This window comes from Capsicum annuum, chromosome 10 (genome assembly GCF_002878395.1).
Source record: "Capsicum annuum cultivar UCD-10X-F1 chromosome 10, UCD10Xv1.1, whole genome shotgun sequence".
NCBI lineage: Eukaryota > Viridiplantae > Streptophyta > Magnoliopsida > Solanales > Solanaceae > Capsicum > Capsicum annuum.
This window is the reverse complement of record NC_061120.1, coordinates 105,084,996-105,103,360: the sequence shown is the minus strand read 5'-3', so window position 1 is coordinate 105,103,360 and position 18,365 is coordinate 105,084,996. Positions and strand designations below refer to the sequence as shown.

The 18,365-nt window shown below is 36.4% G+C and overlaps 3 protein-coding genes across 5 annotated transcripts; 1 reads left to right on the top strand and 2 right to left on the bottom strand.

The window, feature by feature from the left end:
- The first annotated feature begins 6,450 nt into the window (after positions 1–6,450).
- LOC124888005 (transcription factor bHLH84-like) lies at positions 6,451–13,632 on the top strand. Of its 2 annotated transcripts, none has more exons than XM_047398095.1 (4): positions 6,451–7,274; positions 8,877–9,054; positions 13,028–13,093; positions 13,359–13,632. In XM_047398095.1, exons 2-4 carry the CDS (start codon positions 8,926–8,928, stop codon positions 13,452–13,454), a joined length of 291 nt encoding a protein of 96 aa, XP_047254051.1. In that variant the 5' UTR covers positions 6,451–7,274; positions 8,877–8,925; the 3' UTR covers positions 13,455–13,632. The 2 variants fall into 2 exon arrangements, with proteins under 2 accessions (XP_047254051.1, XP_047254050.1); XM_047398094.1 differs by having other exon boundaries at positions 13,347–13,632.
- Positions 13,633–13,653: 21 nt separating this feature from the next.
- LOC107866007 lies at positions 13,654–18,033 on the bottom strand. 2 transcript variants are annotated; one of them, XM_047398092.1, is made up of 4 exons: positions 16,927–18,033; positions 15,949–16,195; positions 15,756–15,847; positions 13,654–14,707 (listed from the first exon to the last, which is right to left on the bottom strand). In XM_047398092.1, the coding sequence occupies exons 1-4, from the start codon at positions 16,959–16,961 to the stop codon at positions 13,933–13,935; spliced, it is 1,149 nt and encodes a 382-aa protein (XP_047254048.1). In that variant the 5' UTR covers positions 16,962–18,033; the 3' UTR covers positions 13,654–13,932. The 2 variants fall into 2 exon arrangements, with proteins under 2 accessions (XP_047254048.1, XP_047254049.1); XM_047398093.1 differs by having other exon boundaries at positions 15,949–16,191; positions 16,927–17,057.
- On the bottom strand, positions 17,113–17,784 carry LOC124887766. The gene has a single exon (XM_047397685.1). The coding sequence runs from the start codon at positions 17,782–17,784 to the stop codon at positions 17,113–17,115; it is 672 nt and encodes a 223-aa protein (XP_047253641.1).
- Positions 18,034–18,365: the final 332 nt, after the last annotated feature.

Here is an 18,365-nt window from a genome sequence, read left to right as displayed (position 1 = left end):
AGGGGGTGGTTTCATAATCCAGTGATGTTGAGCATATTCTTCCAAGCCCAACCTCATGCCCTCTGATGTGATTTGGACTAAGTCTATTGGGTTTTAAATCATCACAACCACTCATTCCCCGCAGATGTGCATGTTGAAAGTCAGCGCGTGTCCCAACTGACCCTTTCTAACCAACACCGTGAAGCTTGTGGTGGTTAGAGGTTCATAAAAGAGTAAACTAGACGGTCTCCATTCAGATTTTCCATCGCAACAGGTTTGGAGTCTTTGGGGTAGATGGTGAATATGGAGTCTTTTGTAGGGGCAAACCTTTAGATTACCAAGCATTATATATTAAGGAAAGTTTTATAGGGTTTGAACATGTAGGTGGAGAGTAAGCAATGTTTATATGCAGTAGTTGTTAAGCATGCGACGGGTTTTGGAGCGTGTTTATAACATGAGAAGCATTGGGTTGTACATTGTCCGCACGTGAGATGAAATTAGTAGAAGAATTTTGACTTATGAGGAATTGTGATAGGGATGCTGATAGTCTAAAGGACTATCAACACACGAAAATGGACACTAGAAGCAAAAATCAGCAACCACACAAAGGAAAAAACAACATACTTAGAAAAAAGAGAAGAAGAAATGTATAAAGTAAAGATAGATAGAAAGACCTTTACTCCTACCAAGTGATTAACAAAATATGGTGTATCAAACAATCAATCACACCTCACCAATAGAATCTCAAACCTTCCTCTTAGGTGGACCAAAGGACTCACACTTCCTTAAGTTCACCTTTCTTGCCAAATTACCCAATATAAGTGAAAATCAATTCAATTGCATTCAAGGTACCAAGTTTCGGATTCTACACTAGAACTAGAAGAATAAACTACAAACTATGAATAATATCCAATGTCATTCAAAACTAATGATAATAGAAGATAAAGTGTCTATTTATACTATTACAGAGTAAATATCAAAAACACCCTTAATGAGGGAGGGAATTGGGCACCTCTTGAGTGTTACTTTGGAGTGCAAAATATATTCAATGCCCTTCACTTGAGGCGCCTCTTGAGTGTATAAGTCCTCCTCCTTTTATTCTCTTGAACAAAGATTCAAAATGCACCAACCACTAGCCAATTTTGAAACTTGGTCCTTTGAGAAGTCCTTGCAATCCATAAACACTTTAGGCTTGTATCATCCTCTCCATCTTGAAAGGGATTTGTCTTCAAATCCTCACCTTGAAAAAATCAAAGAGAGGTAAAACAAGCACACTTTTCTCAAGGGAGGAGGGTTAGCATTAGTACCACAAGCTATATAGATAAGCCAAGGTTGTTCACTTTTGACATACATCCATACATCCTCGGTATTTATCATGAAAAACTTAGAATAAAGGAGATTAAAAAAAGTGAATAGCATCAACATCAAGAGGAATTGTACATGACCTGAAGTTACTCCACCCATATCCTAAAGGAACTCCGGGATCAAATAGAAGTAGAAGGCAAAGGTCTAACCCGAGATAACCTACTCATTTCATTAGACAAATTTACGCACAATGATTCAAGGTATTACACACAACTTTGACATACACAAGGCCACTATAAAAAAGACTAATATCATGGATTTCATTACACAATTTCAAATGACCATGTTTAATATCAAGATCATCACTAATAGCATCAACACTAACTTGAAAGTTTTCAATCACACTATTCTCATATTTAAGTAGTGAGCTAATCTTAGGGGAACATGGTTCATTATACATATCAAGAGAACTAACAAGGGAATAAACATGCATACTTACATCAAGAAATTTCGAAACCACTTCATAAGAAATCACATGACAATAATTTAAACTCAAGGGAACATAGGGAATAACATCATTACCCCGGTTTGGACTAGGATAGTTCACTCTCTTGAAGCTTTCGGCCAAGGGTGTTTTGAGGCTATTTTCATGTGAAACTCCTTGTTTATTCTTATTTGATAAGTTATGAACTTGAACCTACAAATAAGAAGAATCAAGGAAAGGTAAAATGCTAGCGTTTGAGTTAGTGAGTATCAAGGGACCTTTGTGGGAAAGTCCCACAAACAAAGTGGCCTTCCCTTTTCCTTGCTCACAATTCGAGGCCTCCCCTCCTTTTTCCTTCTTTCTTTTCTCATCCAACTTCTTGGTTTTCTCTTGGAGTTCATTCACACTAGATGGTAGAAGTGGAAGAAGAGTGAACCTTCGGCCACCATGCACAAAAGTGTACCTATTAGACCTTCCATCATGTATAGTGTGCCTATCAAATTACCAAGGCCTTCCCAACAATATGTGATATGCTTGCATAGGGATTACATCACATAAAACTTCATCATGATAATTCCTTATCTTGAACTAATCACACATTTTCATTCGACCTTCAATTCACCACACTTGTTTAAGCATTGAAGCTTGTATGGATTCGGACGAGGGATAGTGGATAGTTTCAAGTGGTCAACCAAGGTGACACTAGCAATATTCATACAACTCCCACTATATATGATCATTGAATTCACACTTACTTTAATAAGGAACTTGGTATGAAGAGGTTCTCTTTTTGATCATCGAAGACCTTACTAAACAAAGTTATCCTAACCACAAAACTACGCACATCACATTTTCCTTCACAAGGAACACTTCCTTCTCTCTGAGTTTTGGTTTCTATAAACTCTCCATCTTGAGAATTTTCATCATTCCCCTTGGTTTCCAACTCCACTTCTTTACTAAGATAATATAATTTTCACTCCTTAAGGATCACATTACGTCGGGTAGGACACTTATTTGCCCTATGACCCTAGACACTTGAAACATTGTAGACTCTAAATGAGAAGTAGAAGTTGGTTTACCTTCAAGATTTGGAAAATGGTGTTGGGCATCCTTGTTCATGACTTGAGAAGGAGCCATGGATGCCGAGACCATGCCATTTTTTTTGGACCAATCTGAGGAGGTGTAGGGAGCTTTTGGCTTGTATTTTTCCTTATTCTCTTTCTCAATTTCCATAGCCGCTTGAAAGAATTCAACCACCATTTCAAACTTATGAAGAGTCATATGAAAAGAGATGTCTTTGTTCAATCCTACCTTGAAACGAATGATGTCATAATGAACTTCTTCCTATCTATGATCAAGTTTCAAGATAAGTTGCTGGAATTTATCGTAGTAGGCCATTACACTCTTGCTTCCTTTCCTTAGATTGTAAATCCTGGCAAGGATCTTATGTCTATAATGCTCTGGTACATATCTTTCTCTCATAAGTCTCTTCAACATCTCCCAAGGAGGTGGTTGGCCACCAATCAGCACATCACCAAATCTTTTGGTATAATCCCACCAAGTGTTTGCATATCCTTTAAAGTGAGCAATAGCATAGCAACTTTTCTTTTCTTCGGAAAGGTCATTCACTTGAAAAATATTTTCAAAAGAGGATTCCCAAGCTAAGTACACTTCTGAATCACTCTCACCTTTGAAAATTGGAATGCCAACCTTGATTGAATTAATGCCTACCTATCAATTTCTTTGTCTTCTTTTTTTCCCTCAATTTCTCCCATAATTCCTTCTTTGATCATGTCTCACCCTCATTTCTTTCTCATACCAATAGTCATCATTAGGAACATCATAACCTTCTTGCTTCCCTCTACCATAGTCTTTAATTTGGATAGGTAAGTTTCAGATTTGGGGTCTTTGGAGAGGTGGGTATGGTCTTTGATTATTTAGTACTTGAACTTGTGGTATTGGATGTGGTGGATGGTAAGGTCTTTGGTCCATGGGATTTGGCATTTGGTAAGTGGTTTTTTGTGGAGGTATTTGGTTATGTGGAGGACTTGGTCTTTGGTCAAATGGATTTGGCACTTGTAGGTTCGGATTTAGTGGTGGAGTTTAAGTTCCAAGTCCTTCTTGTTGGAATTGGTTCATTTGGGGATGTAGTGACCTTTGTAGGGTTCGGTTAGGAGAGATTTGGACTTGGTTTAGTGGCTGTTTTTGTGGATCTCTTGGAGGGTAAAGCATTTGGTGGAGGGTCTCGGGGGTAATAGACATGGATGAGTTGTTAGCTTGAACACTAAAAGACGTATGGTAGGGATTAGGAGTAGAAGGTCGTGAGTTCCTTCTACTCTCAAAACAATCAATCCTCCCACTAATGGTGGTCACCTCACCCTTTAAATGTTCCATATCCGTTCGTACCATCTTGGTCTCATTTCTCAAGTCAAGGTTAAGAGCCTCAAGTCGAGCCAAGATGGCCTCTCCAATGTCATTTCCCAAAGTTTGGGATGAAGAACCCTCGGGTTCCATGGTCAAATATACCTCACACTTGGCTTCACAAGTGTTGGATAATTGGCAATACTTGGCAAGTTACTTGAGTGGTGAGAAGCTTTGGTACGGACTCGATATTTCTTTGAAATGACTTAAATAAAGTGATGTACGAACTTGAACTAACAAAACACTACGACTTTAAAATGAGAAAAGCACACAAAAAACCAAAGACACGAATTAAACAAACTCTAGACTAATTACCAATCTAGTAGGAACTTACTAGCTTGCTAATTAGTGTTTGAATTAGCTTAAAAGAAACTAGAATGAAAAAGGTGAAACTATGAAATCTAATTTTAGAGATTAATTTGGTTGATCACTATGATAACGTGGCACAACGTGATTGGTTGTCACTTTTTCAAATGTTCAATTTCCCAAATCTTGTTTATGCCAAGTATCAACCTTTCGGGAAGAAGAGTTTCAGATTTGAGGGGGTAAGAAGGCAATTTAGAGTCCTTTCAAGCCTCTAATTGAAATTGAAATGAAACGGTCCCCCCTTGTACTTGCAAATGTACTTGATTTTGTTCTTTGGTCCCCCCTTTCTTTTGGATGACTTAGGAATATACTAGGAAATATTCTTGTACAAACAACAAGAACACTCTCTTTCCTTCCTTCTTTTGGATCAAACAAACACTTTGAATATTCTTCTTCACTAAGATATGAAGATAATGGATGAACAAGATGAATATTCAAGTGTTTTCCAAGTTTGAACAACAAGCAAATGAACCCTAATGTTAATTTTTCTTTTAGATCTAGGGTCCTTAGGCCAAAATAAACTCAACCGACTAAACACCATCCACAAAACACGTCCAAATCACAAGGCCAATTTTGAATCTAGCTAAAAAGCTTTAAAACACCATAGCCATGGTGGATCTTAGCTCAAACTCAACCAAACTTCACTCTAAAAGTAGATCTAGACTCCCTAGGTACTAGAGAGCAAGGATCTAGTACAAGAAACTTCAAAAACAAAGTAAAAACGTTTAGATCTAAGATTCTAAGTTTGGATCTACAACAACACAAGACTAGACACCATGTTTTGTGATTTTTCTTTGGATTTGACTCATTTTTGTTGAGATTTTCTTAATAAGGACACTAAAACTAAGGATTAGAGTTGTGGGAACAAACCTAAGCAAGGCTTGGATACCAAATGATAGCCTAAAGGACTATCAACACACAGAAATGGAAACTAGAAGCAAATATCAGCAACCATACAAAGGGAAAAACAACGCACTTAGAAGAAAAGAGAAGAAGAAGAAATACATCAAGTAAAGATAGACAGAAAGACCTTTACTCCTACTAAGTGATTAACAAAAGATGGTGTATCAAACTATCAATCACACCTCACCAATAGAATCTCAAACCTTCCTTTTAGGTGGACCAAAGGACTCACACTTCCTCAAGTTCACTTTTCTTGCCAAATTACCCAATACAAGTGAAAACCAATTCAATTGCATTCAAGGTACCAAGTTTCGGATTCTACACTAGAACTAGAAGACTAAAACTAAAAACTATGAGTAATATCCAATGTCATTCAAAACTAACGAGAATGGAAGATAAAATGTCTATTTATACTATTACATAGTAAATATCAAAAACACCCTTAATGAGAGAGGGAATTGGGGTATCTCTTGAGTATTTGGAGTGCAAAATGTCTTCAATGCCCTTCACTTGAGGCTCATCTTGAGTGTATAAGTCCTCCTCCTTTTCTTCTCTTGAACAAAGCTTCAAAATGCTCCAACCACTAACCAATTCCGAAACTTAGTTCTTTGAGAAGTCCTTGCAATCCATAAGCACTTTAGTCTTGTATTAGATGGAGTCTTCCTATAGCTAATGTAAAGGTTGATTATGTGGATTAGGATAAGGAGTTTCCTACATGGAAGGCGCATGGGGTGCTAAGTTGCGGGTCATAGAGTTATTGTTAAAAACATCAGGTTAAGAAGGCATAGATGGGCCTAGTGTATTAGTATAGTTTATAAGGTTTCCTTCTGATAGGGCATAAAAGATATTATTATTCATATAATAGGAATTATTATTCATTAAAAAATCAGAATTCTTTATAGAAGAAATTATTGAAAGATGATTGGTTGTAGGGTCATCCCTACTAATAGCTGATAAATCATAGGTTAAAGAGAACTTACCTAGATTCGTCACCAATGACCCGTTACCCTTTTTTTTTTTATCATGAGGCTTACTTTTGTCTTGTGAGTTTACCAATAGATTCTTGTTCAAGTTCACCTTGCATTGAGCATTTGGTAGTTTCCTATTAGATTTAGTTATGGGTTTTGAATTCCACAACCTTTCATTTCAGAGTTGAGGTACCCTCCGTTCTTGGCAGTGGTTCACTATGGTTATTGCTTCCCGGCGATAGTTGATGGGAATACGGGCAAGATTTCGACGAGTGCCCAAGCGGCCACATAGGGATGGCCTGCTTGTGACATCAAAAAAAAATGTGGTTTTGTAATGGCTGGTCTAGAGGTACTAGCACACATAGCCAGGCATAGCGCCCACACATAGAAAAGGTCGTGCAAGTATCTATTTTCAATAGGGTACCAACTTGTTGTCCCACTTTATGCAAGATGCCTTAAGTCGTAAAATTCCGTTGGGAGCTCGGGCAAGCGAATCCAGATGGCCGTACATGATATTTTGGCTTGCGAGGCAACAAATTTTGGCTCCCATCTTTTCAAAGACAAAAATTTATTAAAGATGAACCATGACCCGTCGTGCAGATCATGGAACATATTGTGTTCATGGCTGAATCTTATAAGACAAAAACTCCGCTCCCAAATCAACTAGTTTCAGGTCCTCAGTGGGTTTCCACAAGTTCATTAATTTTAGTTTTAAGAGCTGGTGAGCCACTTTTTGGCCAATTACTTTCACAATAAGGGATTGTGCCCAGGGTGCATAAATGCGAGATTTGTCCTCAAAAGTTAGTGGGATAAAACTGTTGTCGTCCAGCAACGGAGTGACCGCATCTGTAAGTACAATTTGTGGTACTAAAATATTTGTACTATGTGTGTTGTCCGATTAGTTTGGACCAAGCAACTTTTGCAAGTAGGAAGAATTCCCGATTGTTGCAGGGGTATCCTCGTGGGGTTGCATCCTATTACTACAGGTGGTAGAAGCAGATGTAGATGTATGTACACAGATTTGTAAAGCTTAGTTGCTAAGTAGTTGTAGTTTTCATCTTGAAATGAGAGTTTTTGGCTTTCAAATTTCAGATGTTTACCAATTCTCCATATTGTGTTAGTTACGTACAGATAGAGTTATTTTAAAGCCTCCGATTGGTTGCATCATCTTGTCCATAATTAGTTAAACCAAATTTTCTGAGTTGTACTTGTTCCATAGTGTGGACAAGTGACCAATACTTCACTATTTCATTTTGTATTATTGTATTTGACTGAGTGCAAAATTTTAAACATATCAAAGTGTGTGTGTGCATATATATATATATATATAACACATCTTCATAGCTAAAAGAACATATCAGTACGGGTAAAATTAAAAAAAAAAAGTTAAAAAACTACGGAATATAAGGTAGGTGTCATCTTTTTAACAAATTGAATTTAAAAAATTAAAAATTAAAATAAAATCGTCTAAATTTTACCTATAGCTCATTGGTTCAAGCTGTGGATGCTTTCAGTAATGCTTGCATTAGGATAGGACGTTAACATCACAACACTTGGGTGCAGCCGTTCTCCAGATCATGCGTGAACGCGAGATACTTTGTGCACCAAAACTGCCTTTTTGACATAAAATAAAGCAGAGGGATTGAAGTATTATTAAATTACTAGTTGGATGATCTTCTGCTTATTAATCATTGGTTATTGAGTCCCAAGATATTGATATTGCAAACAAAGTCTTCATTTGTGTTGGTATAAATATGTGCCTCTATGTATCGACCATATTGAGTTATCTATGATCAGTTAATAATATGGCAGAACTCCATTGACCTCCCTACATGCTCTTAGTTATAATATGAATATGGAGCCTGTGTTAGCCATGTCTGAAGGGGAATGGAGTAGAATGTATTCACTGCTCAGGAGGCTGATTTCATGGCTCAGTTATTAATTGTAATAACATTGACATTTGACAATATTAGTACTCCTATGTATTTTTCTTCACAGGGAAGTAGAAATAATTGTTGTAGTAGTTCTTAGTTTCCCCTTCCGAGCCATGAAACTGATACCAGAGTCATGTTCGATCAATCTTGATGAGAAATGAGAGTTCAGTAACAAAGGAATATAGTATGATCGAAGGCGAAAACGTAACTTCATCCTCTCAGGTTCTTACTAATTACAATCTAATTAAAGGGGATGATTTCCTCAACAAAGATGTGAGCAACGATAGCAAGGAGTCTGGTGAAAACATGTCTAAAGATGTAATTCATCTTGGAAGAGATGTTGAACTAGAGGGAAATTTCTGCAAGACAAAGTGGATAGTCCAACTGAGAGCTCTAAGAAAAAAAGATCCTGTGTGTTGCTAGAGGATATGAGTATTTTCATGTGAACTGTTATTTCATGTTTTCATTTGATCTTGCTTTTCTAATGTATTGAATTTCACTAATTAATCTATATAGGTCCCAAGGAACAAGAGAATCCTAAAGATGAAAGAGACTAGTGGGATGGATGGGGAAAACAAGGCTGCACTTCAGAGGCAGAACTCCGTTAGTTGCTGCTCAGAAAATATCTATTAATGCACCTAAATCCAGAGCCAGCAGGGATTCAGCAACTGACCCCCAGAGCTTGTATGCCAGGGTATTTAACTACGTATTAATTGCCCTGTTTTGCTTGTTTTCTCCATCATCTAGTATATGTGATCAAAGGAATATTCAATCAAAGATTGAGGATCTTGCAGAGTCTAGTCCCTAATGGAACCAAGGTAAGTATAGTCAGTCACTAAAACTTCATTAAAGATCATTTTATCTGCTTAGAGAATTTGAACCTGAAAGGTCAAAATATTTGTCAAAAGAAGGGGAAGAAGGATTGGTAAACAACAAATTGAAACAGTGGAAATGATGTAGCTGTAAATTGCTACAAAAGAGACTGCAGGGAAGGGAAAAGCTGAAACTTCTTTTTGCTTTGTTTTTTATTTTTCTGGATAGTTACAAATGCCTAATGTCATCCCTTATTTATACTTATGCAGGTATGATTCTACATACTACTAATTTAGAGTGTTTTTATACTAATATCTCCCTCAAATATCTAGCACCCTCTAGATCTTTCAAATAGACTACACTATTCCTTTCTAGATTCTTCTAACTAGAATTACCTGAATACCTAGATATTTCTTCAAAAAGATTATTCTAGAAATTACACTAGACTATTCTAGAGACTTAACTAGAAATCTATGATTCCAAAAAATCTACTTTAAATTTTCACACTCTCCCTTAAAGTGATTTTTTGGAAGCTACCCTAAACTTGTTGTGGAAGAACTCAAGTGGAGCTTTGAACTGCACCTTAGTGAAAATCTTGATAGTTTTTGCATGACTCCTCTTTGTTCTTCAAATCCTGAAGATTTCTCGTTAATGATTGACCCTTGTTGGGTTTTATCATGTTGAGTTCTTGAGCTCCCCTTTTCTCTGAACTCCTCCACAACTTCATTATCTGGTGACCCAAATATGATGGAAAAGTTTGAAGCTCTAGGATTCAAGATTTTTAGGACTTACTCTTTCTGAAGCAACTCCATAACATAAGGATATTTTTTTGGTATCAGTCTCCTCATTTGATTTGATAATGATCTTTTGTTCGAGCCTATCAACCAGCTCCCAAGTATCATTTTTATTAATCATGGCAAGCTCCTCCTCCATTGCGGAAATCCAAAGAAGTTGGTTCTATAAGAGCAAAATTACATTGCACATAAACTTCAGCTAGTGACCTGATCTTCAAAACTGGAGAATCTGAAGTTAATTCATCATTTGAATTGCGTTCTTTTCCAATAATAGGACTGGAAGAAATATCACTCGTTTGTGGATTTTGAGCTGCAACTGAAGTACACCCATCTTGGTTCTTTACAACAATATCTCAATCTCAATCATAGTGGCTAGACTCATCTACTGCATGATCTCTACTGATAAGCACCTTCTTCGTACGAACATTATACATTTTGTACCCTTTTGCAGTTGTGCTATAGCCCAACAAAATATAAAGTTTTGCCTTGTTATCCAATTTGTCATGCTTCAAATGGTGTCATGTCTTGGAGTGCTCTAGTTCGTAATCTGTTTAGCAAATAGACTGCGGTATTGACTGCCTCAGCCCAAAAATATTTGGGTATCTTCTTTTCTGCTAACATACATCTCGCCATCTCCATCACGGCTCTGTTCTTTCTCTCAGAAACACCATTTTGTTATGGAGTGTAGCTCATAGTAAATTGTTGTTAAATGCCCACATCTTTACAATATTTACTAAACTGATGCAAAGTATATTCAGTTCCATTATCTGACCTAATATACTTCAACCGGCAGCCACTCTATCTTTCTACCATAGCCTTGAATTCTTTAAAAACAGAAAACACCTTAACTTTGCTACTTAAAAAATTGATCTATGTCATTCGAGTTAGATCATCAATAAAAAGAATAAAATGTTTATTCCCACTCAAAGAAGTCGTCCTCATTGGTCCACATATATCTGTATGAACCAACTCTAGCTTTTCCTTCGCCCTTCAAAGACTTCCTTTAGGAAAGGATTGTCTATGCAATTTACCAAATTGACATGACTCACAAACATCTCGGCACATGTCAATTTCGGGTACATCAAGCATCATACCCTTGAATTGCATATACACCAATGAACTAAGGTTGTAATGACCGAATCTTTTGTGCCAAAGCCAAGTATCATTCATTTCAACATTGAAAGAGCAACTTTCAGCAAAATAACATGAAATTGGAAAGGAATTACCAATCATGCTAATTTTGTCTACTTCACAACCTTTAGGATCATAAATGACATATTTTTTATCCTTAAAAGTAAGTGAATAACTATTGTGAAGCAACTGAGCAACACTCAACAAGTTTTGAGTCAAGCTTGGCGCATAAAGAACATTGTTTATGATTTTCATACCTTCGTCCGTAAGGAATTTTACTGATCCTCTTCCTTGAGCTTGTACCAGTGCACCATCTCCAAGCTTCTCTTTGGTCTTATCAGACCTGTCCAAGCTAAAAATAGATTTTCATTAATCGCCATGTGTTTTGTGCACGCACTACTGACATACCAATTATATCGATCAGCATGTGATGTGTGCGAAGCCATGAATACCTCCTCCTCTGATTTTTCAACTTGGTGATCTTCCGCAAAATTTACTCTTTGGGAAGACTAACCACTTTGAGCTTGCTTTTGCCTGCAATACTTCTCAATGTGTCCATACTTCTTACAGTATCTACATTGAATGGGAGACCTCTTGGACTTCTGCCAACAATTCTTCTCCAAGTGGTTTGTCTTCTTACAAATACCATAAGGTGGAAATTTTTCCCTCCTCAATGATTTACCTTGGTATCCACCATATTTCACCTCTCCAGAGTGGTCTGAAGAAAATTTTTTGCCTTTCTTTGGTTGCTTGAATTTATGCCTTAATTGAAAGGCATCTTCAATTGTCACTTCGCTTCTCATGGTTACCCGTTGCTCTTGGATTTGCAATTTAGAGACCAGCTCAGCTATTGAAAGAGTAGTCAAGTCACAAGAATCTTCAATAGCTGAGATTTTTTATTCAAACTTGTCCGAAAGGCTGACTATGATCTTCTCCTTATGATCTGAAAAGTTTTCACCAAGCATCCTTATTTGGTTCACAATATCCATCAGCTTGGAAGAGTATTCTTTCATACTATCTGAATCCTTCATCTTCAAAAGCTCAAACTTCCTCTTCAAAGCTAAGACCTTAACAGACTTAACTCTTTTGATGCCTTTAAACTTCTCATTTAGCTTATCCCAGGCTTCTTTGGTTGTTTCACAAGCCATAATCCTTGTAAACATCACTTTCGTAAGGCTTGAATGTATGCAAGTAAGAGATCTTGGAGATCTAGTCACCAACTCATCATATTTTTTGATATCATTTAGAATTGGGTTGTCACTCAGGACAACAGGTTCTCCTCTCTCAACGACATCCCACAAGTTGAGAGCCTTCAAATAAGCCTTCATTTTAATGGCTCAAATATGGTAATTCTCCCTCGAAAAAATTGGAGGACCCATTGTTGGTTGATTTTCTGGTGCCATGTTTTTCAGCAAATAGATCCAAGAAAAAAGAGCTAAAAATAAGATGAGTCAATCAACAAAAAACAGATTTAGATCCCGTAAAAAATAGGCTCTGATACCATATCAAAAGAAGGGGAAGAAGGATTGGAAAACAACAAGTTGAAACAGTGAAAATGATGCAGTTGTAAATTGCTACAAAAGAGACTACAGGGAAGGGAAAAGCTGAAACTTTTTCGCTTTGTTTTCTATTTTTCTGAATGGTTACAAATGTCTAATGTTATCCCTTATTTATACTTATGCAGGGATGATTCTAGATACTACAAATCTAGAGTGTTCTTATACAAATCTCCCTCAAATATCTAGCACCCTCTAAATATTTCAAATAGACTACATTATTCCTTTCTAGATTCTTCTAACTAGAATTACCTAAATATCTAGATATTTTTCAAAAAGATTATTTTAGAAATTACACTAGACTATTCGACTTAACTAGAAATCTATGATTCCAAAAAATCTACTTCAATATTTTCACAATATTTGATGACAGGTTGATGTTAGCACCATGCTTGAAGAGGCAGTCCAGTATGTGAAATTTTTGCAACTCCAAATCAAGGTAAGGTTTTACTGTCCCTTTCACAAATTAGGATTTCAGTAATTGAACAGACCAACTCTAGGTTATGGATTCTCTTAGCTTGAACGCAGACTTGCATATGAAGTGCATTAGTTAGTGAGGTGACCTGACGAGGATACCAGTATATAAAATAGTTAAAATAACGCCATGACTGGCTAAAAATTAATGATAACCAATTTTGTTCGTTGTTTCTCTGTTTAGAATTAATCTCAGGAGACGATTTTAACTAATATAGGGCTTTGAACAGCTTTTGAGCTCTGATGACCTTCGGATGTATTCTCCAATCGCATACAACGGAATGGACATTGGCCTAGATCTGAAGATGGGCACTACAAAATCATAATGTTGAAAAGTTCACGAGACATGGTGCTATAATTGGATTAATTGTACGTTGGTAAATTGATTGATGAGAGCATCACTATACTAGGAGGTATAGAATTATTGTCATTTTGTAATGGAATCTAATAAGACAGAACCTAGACTGGTTATTATTATCTTATCCGTGAGAGACTTGTCATTCATATCTGACTGAATCAACAACAACAACAACAAACCCAGTATCTGTATTGCACATTCCCTTGAAGTTATATTTACAGGATTTCTGCGCAGACAACACTATTAAGATACACTAAGAAATATAAAGTATTCCGGAGAGTGGAAATGGAAAAAGAATGATGCAATAATCATCTGAAGGAGAAGATTTATGCATTTATACATTTTCAGCCTCATTTACATACGTAGCAACCACTGACCTTATATCTGAATTTTGTGGCTTCAATATACAGTCTTCAAGTTTGATATCTCCAGGCATTTAATTGGAATTAACTACTACTTCCAAAAGCCATAGCATTTCTCTCAACATGCTTCAGTAAGATCCCATATATTTTGTTCCTTACCCTTTTGCAGACTTCAATTTCTGAGTCATCCAAGGTCCCACCATCCTTTCGAGTATTCGCCTCCTTATTGATTATCACATCTAGCCAATCATTGACTCTCTTCACCTTATACATCATTCCTGCTATTTGACTATCTAAAACCATTGAAGAGGCCCTTATTTCAACCTCATTTAGATACTTCTCTACATGTCCCAAAAACAATTTTCTACACTGGTCTTGCAATGAAGAAGCGAGGACAGTGACTGTAGGCATTGTGCTTCCCCCAGTCCATTCAGGTTGCTCATCTTTGTCAGATGACAATAAGGGAATATCATCAGTGTTCCTATGTGATTTGATAAAATATGACCCTTCTGGTTTAGTATTTCGATTTGATATTCTTGACTTCTTCAGAGTATTTGTGACAGCCATAATGTTATGGATTGGATTAAGAGCATTGGAGCATGGGGAAAGATCAAGAGCCACAGCAGATTTTATCCACATAGATGAATTTTTCTTTCTCTGAACTGAAATGGGCAATGCTTCCTTAACTGAACTGGTGTTACTTGTATGATCAGCTTGTCGTGAAGTTCTAAGTGGACTTATATTTCTAAGTGGCTGTAATGTTAATCGTGTTTGAGCCATGTCATCTTGAAGATCAAAAAATTTATCGACGTGAGGCTGGAGATCATCTTCTTCAGCTAAATGGAACTCTGAGAACTTGCTGGAGAAAGGAATATATGTTACTCACCATCAACAATATGGGATACATGGGCTATCACGATGGAACAGCAGCGAAAAGGAAAAGAATGTAACACGGGAATTGCACACAAACAATAAGACGAAATATTATATTAATTTTATATTGGTAAAAACAATATAGTAATAAATTGCAATGGAAATGGGTAGCTTCTAGAGATTTTTGCAATGTGCTAAGCAATATTTAAGCTCATGAGCAGAAAGATTAACTGTCCAAAATAGAACCTTTATTTCTCCCATATTACATAGTGGCAGCTAATTTTATGCTGACATTCTCTCTACAACTATGTCATACGCTTTAAAATGTTACATCTCTGGCAATGGGAACTACCAATGAAGTCCCTATATTGTCTCTGGGTAGTCAGACATTTCAAGGAACTCCTCTCAGTTAATTCGTTTCAACTTGGTGCTACCTCTATCTCTACCTTGTGTCTTCCTGTTTTGAAAATGGTAAACTGGTACATTTCATGATCTTTAAGGCTAAAACAACCATCCCAATAGCTACTGAAGCAGGAAATGTAGTTTGAAATATCCGAGACACTGTTCTTCTGATAATAATGATCATCATCACTTGCCCATGATGACGGTCTGTGACTGGTATAGATTTCATTTTGACGTAGATGTCTAATATTGTTTGTAAACATTCTCTACTTGTGAAGATTGTGTTAAAAGACAACCCCAGAAAATATTTGCAGATATAAGAAGTAAGGTTGTTATGAAGATACAACTTGAAACTAGTAGCTATCTCTTTATGCTTCACCCTAGATAGTTTCTAGAGTTCAAGATCCTACTTTCTATTATTACAACCTAGGCCAATATAAAGGCCATGTTAATTGGGACAAGAAAAAAATCAATGGCAATGCAAAATGTTTTCAATAGAGCCCTGAGGCCTCATATCATACATAAACTATCAGTCAACCAATTGAAACAAGAAGCAAGACAAAAAGAGAGGGAATAATATGGAAATATTCTACTCATCTTGAATAGAGTAAGATTTGTATCAGAAAGTGTACCTTAAGGAATTGAGCAATCTCTCAGCTGCAGACGCTTCTTGCAAAGCATCAGTAGCTGCAACCAGAGCAATGTCTCTTTGCTTTACAACCTCCTAAAGTACAAGGAAAAATAAAAAACGTCAGTATGAATATTAATTACTCAACTATTCGTGGAAGTATAACAATGAAAGTAACTTTTACTTGAACTTATTACCTTTCCAAGCTTCACCAAGCTCGAGGGTAGTGAGTCCCATGATATACCAGTTTCTGACCCTCGTCTGTCATTAGCTAAGCGATCAATTGGATGTGAGGCTTGCTCACTAGTTATCTTGGAGAAAGAAGCTTTGGTCTTAGTGGAACTCTTCATTTTCTTTGCAGAGGCAACTTCTCTTCTTCGTGATATTGAACTTGAATTTTCATTGGAGCTATTGTACCTTACAGAACCAGCTGATGAAACCTGTCTATATAAAGTGAATAAGGATGAACTTGAAGGAAAAACCACAAATAATATTTTGCTAAAATAGTTAAACATGACAATTGGCTGAAAAGATGCTTAAAGAAACAGGATGTAGCAGTCAAAGATTATGTAAAGAAACCGTATCTCTGTCTGAAGTCCATGTTGGACCCCAATCACTGGCTATTACTCCGAACAATTGCAGACACTAAACAAACGTCAATTACTAGTATGCAGTATAAATGCTAAGACTCTATCAACATGGCATGCTTTTCTTATCACATTTTATATATTTGTACTTGACTTAGATTTTTATTGCATAAATCTGTACAAAAAACATCTTCCACACTGGATATGGGGTTCCCTTTTATCAACATTTTATGTAGCAACATTAATAGTAATTCAAACTTAGCCAGGCTATGGTTTAAGAGAATTTCTAAATTTCAGTTCAAGAAAATTACTGGCAAAACCATGCTACACATTTTGCTAGAACTTATACTCCAGTGTAGAAAATTCATTGACATGACAGAACTTGTATACTGACATGTTTTAAAATCCCATAATAGATGCTATGTTTTTTGCTAAAACTTATACTCCAGTGAAGAAAATTCATTGACATTACAGACCTTGTATACTGACAAGTCCTAAAATCCCATAATAGATATTTAGACTTCAAACTATCACAACAATATTGGAACAATTAACTTGAAGGAAAGTAAATTTACAGTTAGCACTCACAATAGGACTATTACTACGGGGTGGTTTGATATCATTCTTGACAACTGAAGAATCGAAGATTTCTTTAACTCTCAAAATCTCTGACTCGTTCCAACTTCTTCTCTTTGAATTATTAGGCGAATATGAGAGCGATGACAATATGCTTTCTGTATCACCATCAATATCAAAAGATCTTTTCCGACTCTTTTATAGTTCTTGGAAAAGATCAGAATTTCTCCTCTCACTGTCAGATCTTTTAGCAGTGGAATCCAAGCCCATCATCTTCTCTCCTGAACAAACTTTTGAAGCACTCCGAGACCAAACTTTGCCCTTAGATTTTCTTTCCAAATGATCATTTTTCTTCTTCAACCCCTCAGGATCATATAATCCACGAAACAATTTTCTTGAATTGGATGGGATTTCAGTAATCCTATTCTCCAAAATTACACTTTTTTCAACAATACAATCAGAATTAGATGGCTGAAGAAAGTTCATTACATTTGCGACCGAAACAATATCTTCAGGGGTTCCCTCACAGGGGTGCCTACCAGGGAGAGGGGTTACGCCCCTTAGCAATGGAAAAGGTTGAGCCTCCTCCAATTTCTGTACATAAATGAATTGACCCAATTTCAATTGGTTTGCAAGAATCATCTCATTTTGCTCATCGGGAAAAGAAACATACATTGCATGTGAAGTATCTGAAACTTTAAGGTAAAATCCTCTGTTAGGCCAAAGATTGCCTTCTTCAAGAACAGGAATGATGCTTCTGATTTGCAACAATATTGGTTTTCCATCATCCTCGGAGGCATTACCCCCCATTTTCATATCATCAAGAAACTTTACAAGAACCCCGGACTTCAAATACGCCACGACTTCCATGGACAAAATTGATAACGCCCCACTATCAAGGTTATCAACCAAAATCGAATTTTTGTAATAATAAGGCTATAAAGATAAAAGAAGGTTCTCAGAACCATTCACATTTAGATAAAATAGAGAAGAGAGCAAATTGGACGGATAAACCCGAAGATTCAAACAAGAAAGTCTCAGTACCAATGTATAAATCCGATTTTGGGGGTCTTTGTGTTCAGACAAAATTGTGAAGAAAATGCGTCAGCTTTGACCCCAAAGAAGGTAATGGCTATGGAAGAAAATTATGAATGAAAGAGATGGCATGGAAAGCGGAAAACGAAGAGGTCGTTAGAAACGGTTAAAGGGGTTACAATTAGATGTTCTTTTTCTCTCCTTGAAGTAACTCACTCATTACATATTTTAGCAAAACGTGTCTTAATTATTCTATTTAGCCTAAATTTTAATTAATTAAAATTTATAATCTTTTCTTACCTATTAATTATTTTTAATTACAATTTGTAGTCTTTCTTATGTATTTTCTCTCTTTTTTTATTTTTTATTATTCTCTTTTTTTTCTTTTTTCAATTTTTTTCTTTAGTTTTTCTTTT

What these genes read in the sequence shown, in the direction of transcription:
- LOC124888005 (XM_047398094.1), top strand. Translation starts at nt 8,926, where the DNA reads ATGGGGAAAACAAGGCTGCACTTCAGAGGCAGAACTCCGTTAGTTGCT. An exon ending in CCCAGAGCTTGTATGCCAGG is followed by an intron (nt 9,055 to 13,027) that starts GTATTTAACTAC and finishes ATTTGATGACAG; the next exon opens with GTTGATGTTAGCACCATGCT. An exon ending in TTTTGCAACTCCAAATCAAG is followed by an intron (nt 13,094 to 13,346) that starts GTAAGGTTTTAC and finishes TAACTAATATAG; the next exon opens with GGCTTTGAACAGCTTTTGAG.
- LOC107866007 (XM_047398092.1), bottom strand. Translation starts at nt 16,961, where the DNA reads ATGATATCAAACCACCCCGTAGTAATAGTCCTATT. An exon ending in CCCGTAGTAATAGTCCTATT is followed by an intron (nt 16,196 to 16,926) that starts GTGAGTGCTAAC and finishes CACTTTATATAG; the next exon opens with ACAGGTTTCATCAGCTGGTT. An exon ending in GCTTGGTGAAGCTTGGAAAG is followed by an intron (nt 15,848 to 15,948) that starts GTAATAAGTTCA and finishes CTTGTACTTTAG; the next exon opens with GAGGTTGTAAAGCAAAGAGA.
- LOC124887766 (XM_047397685.1), bottom strand. Translation starts at nt 17,784, where the DNA reads ATGGAAGTCGTGGCGTATTTGAAGTCCGGGGTTCTTGTAAAGTTTCTT.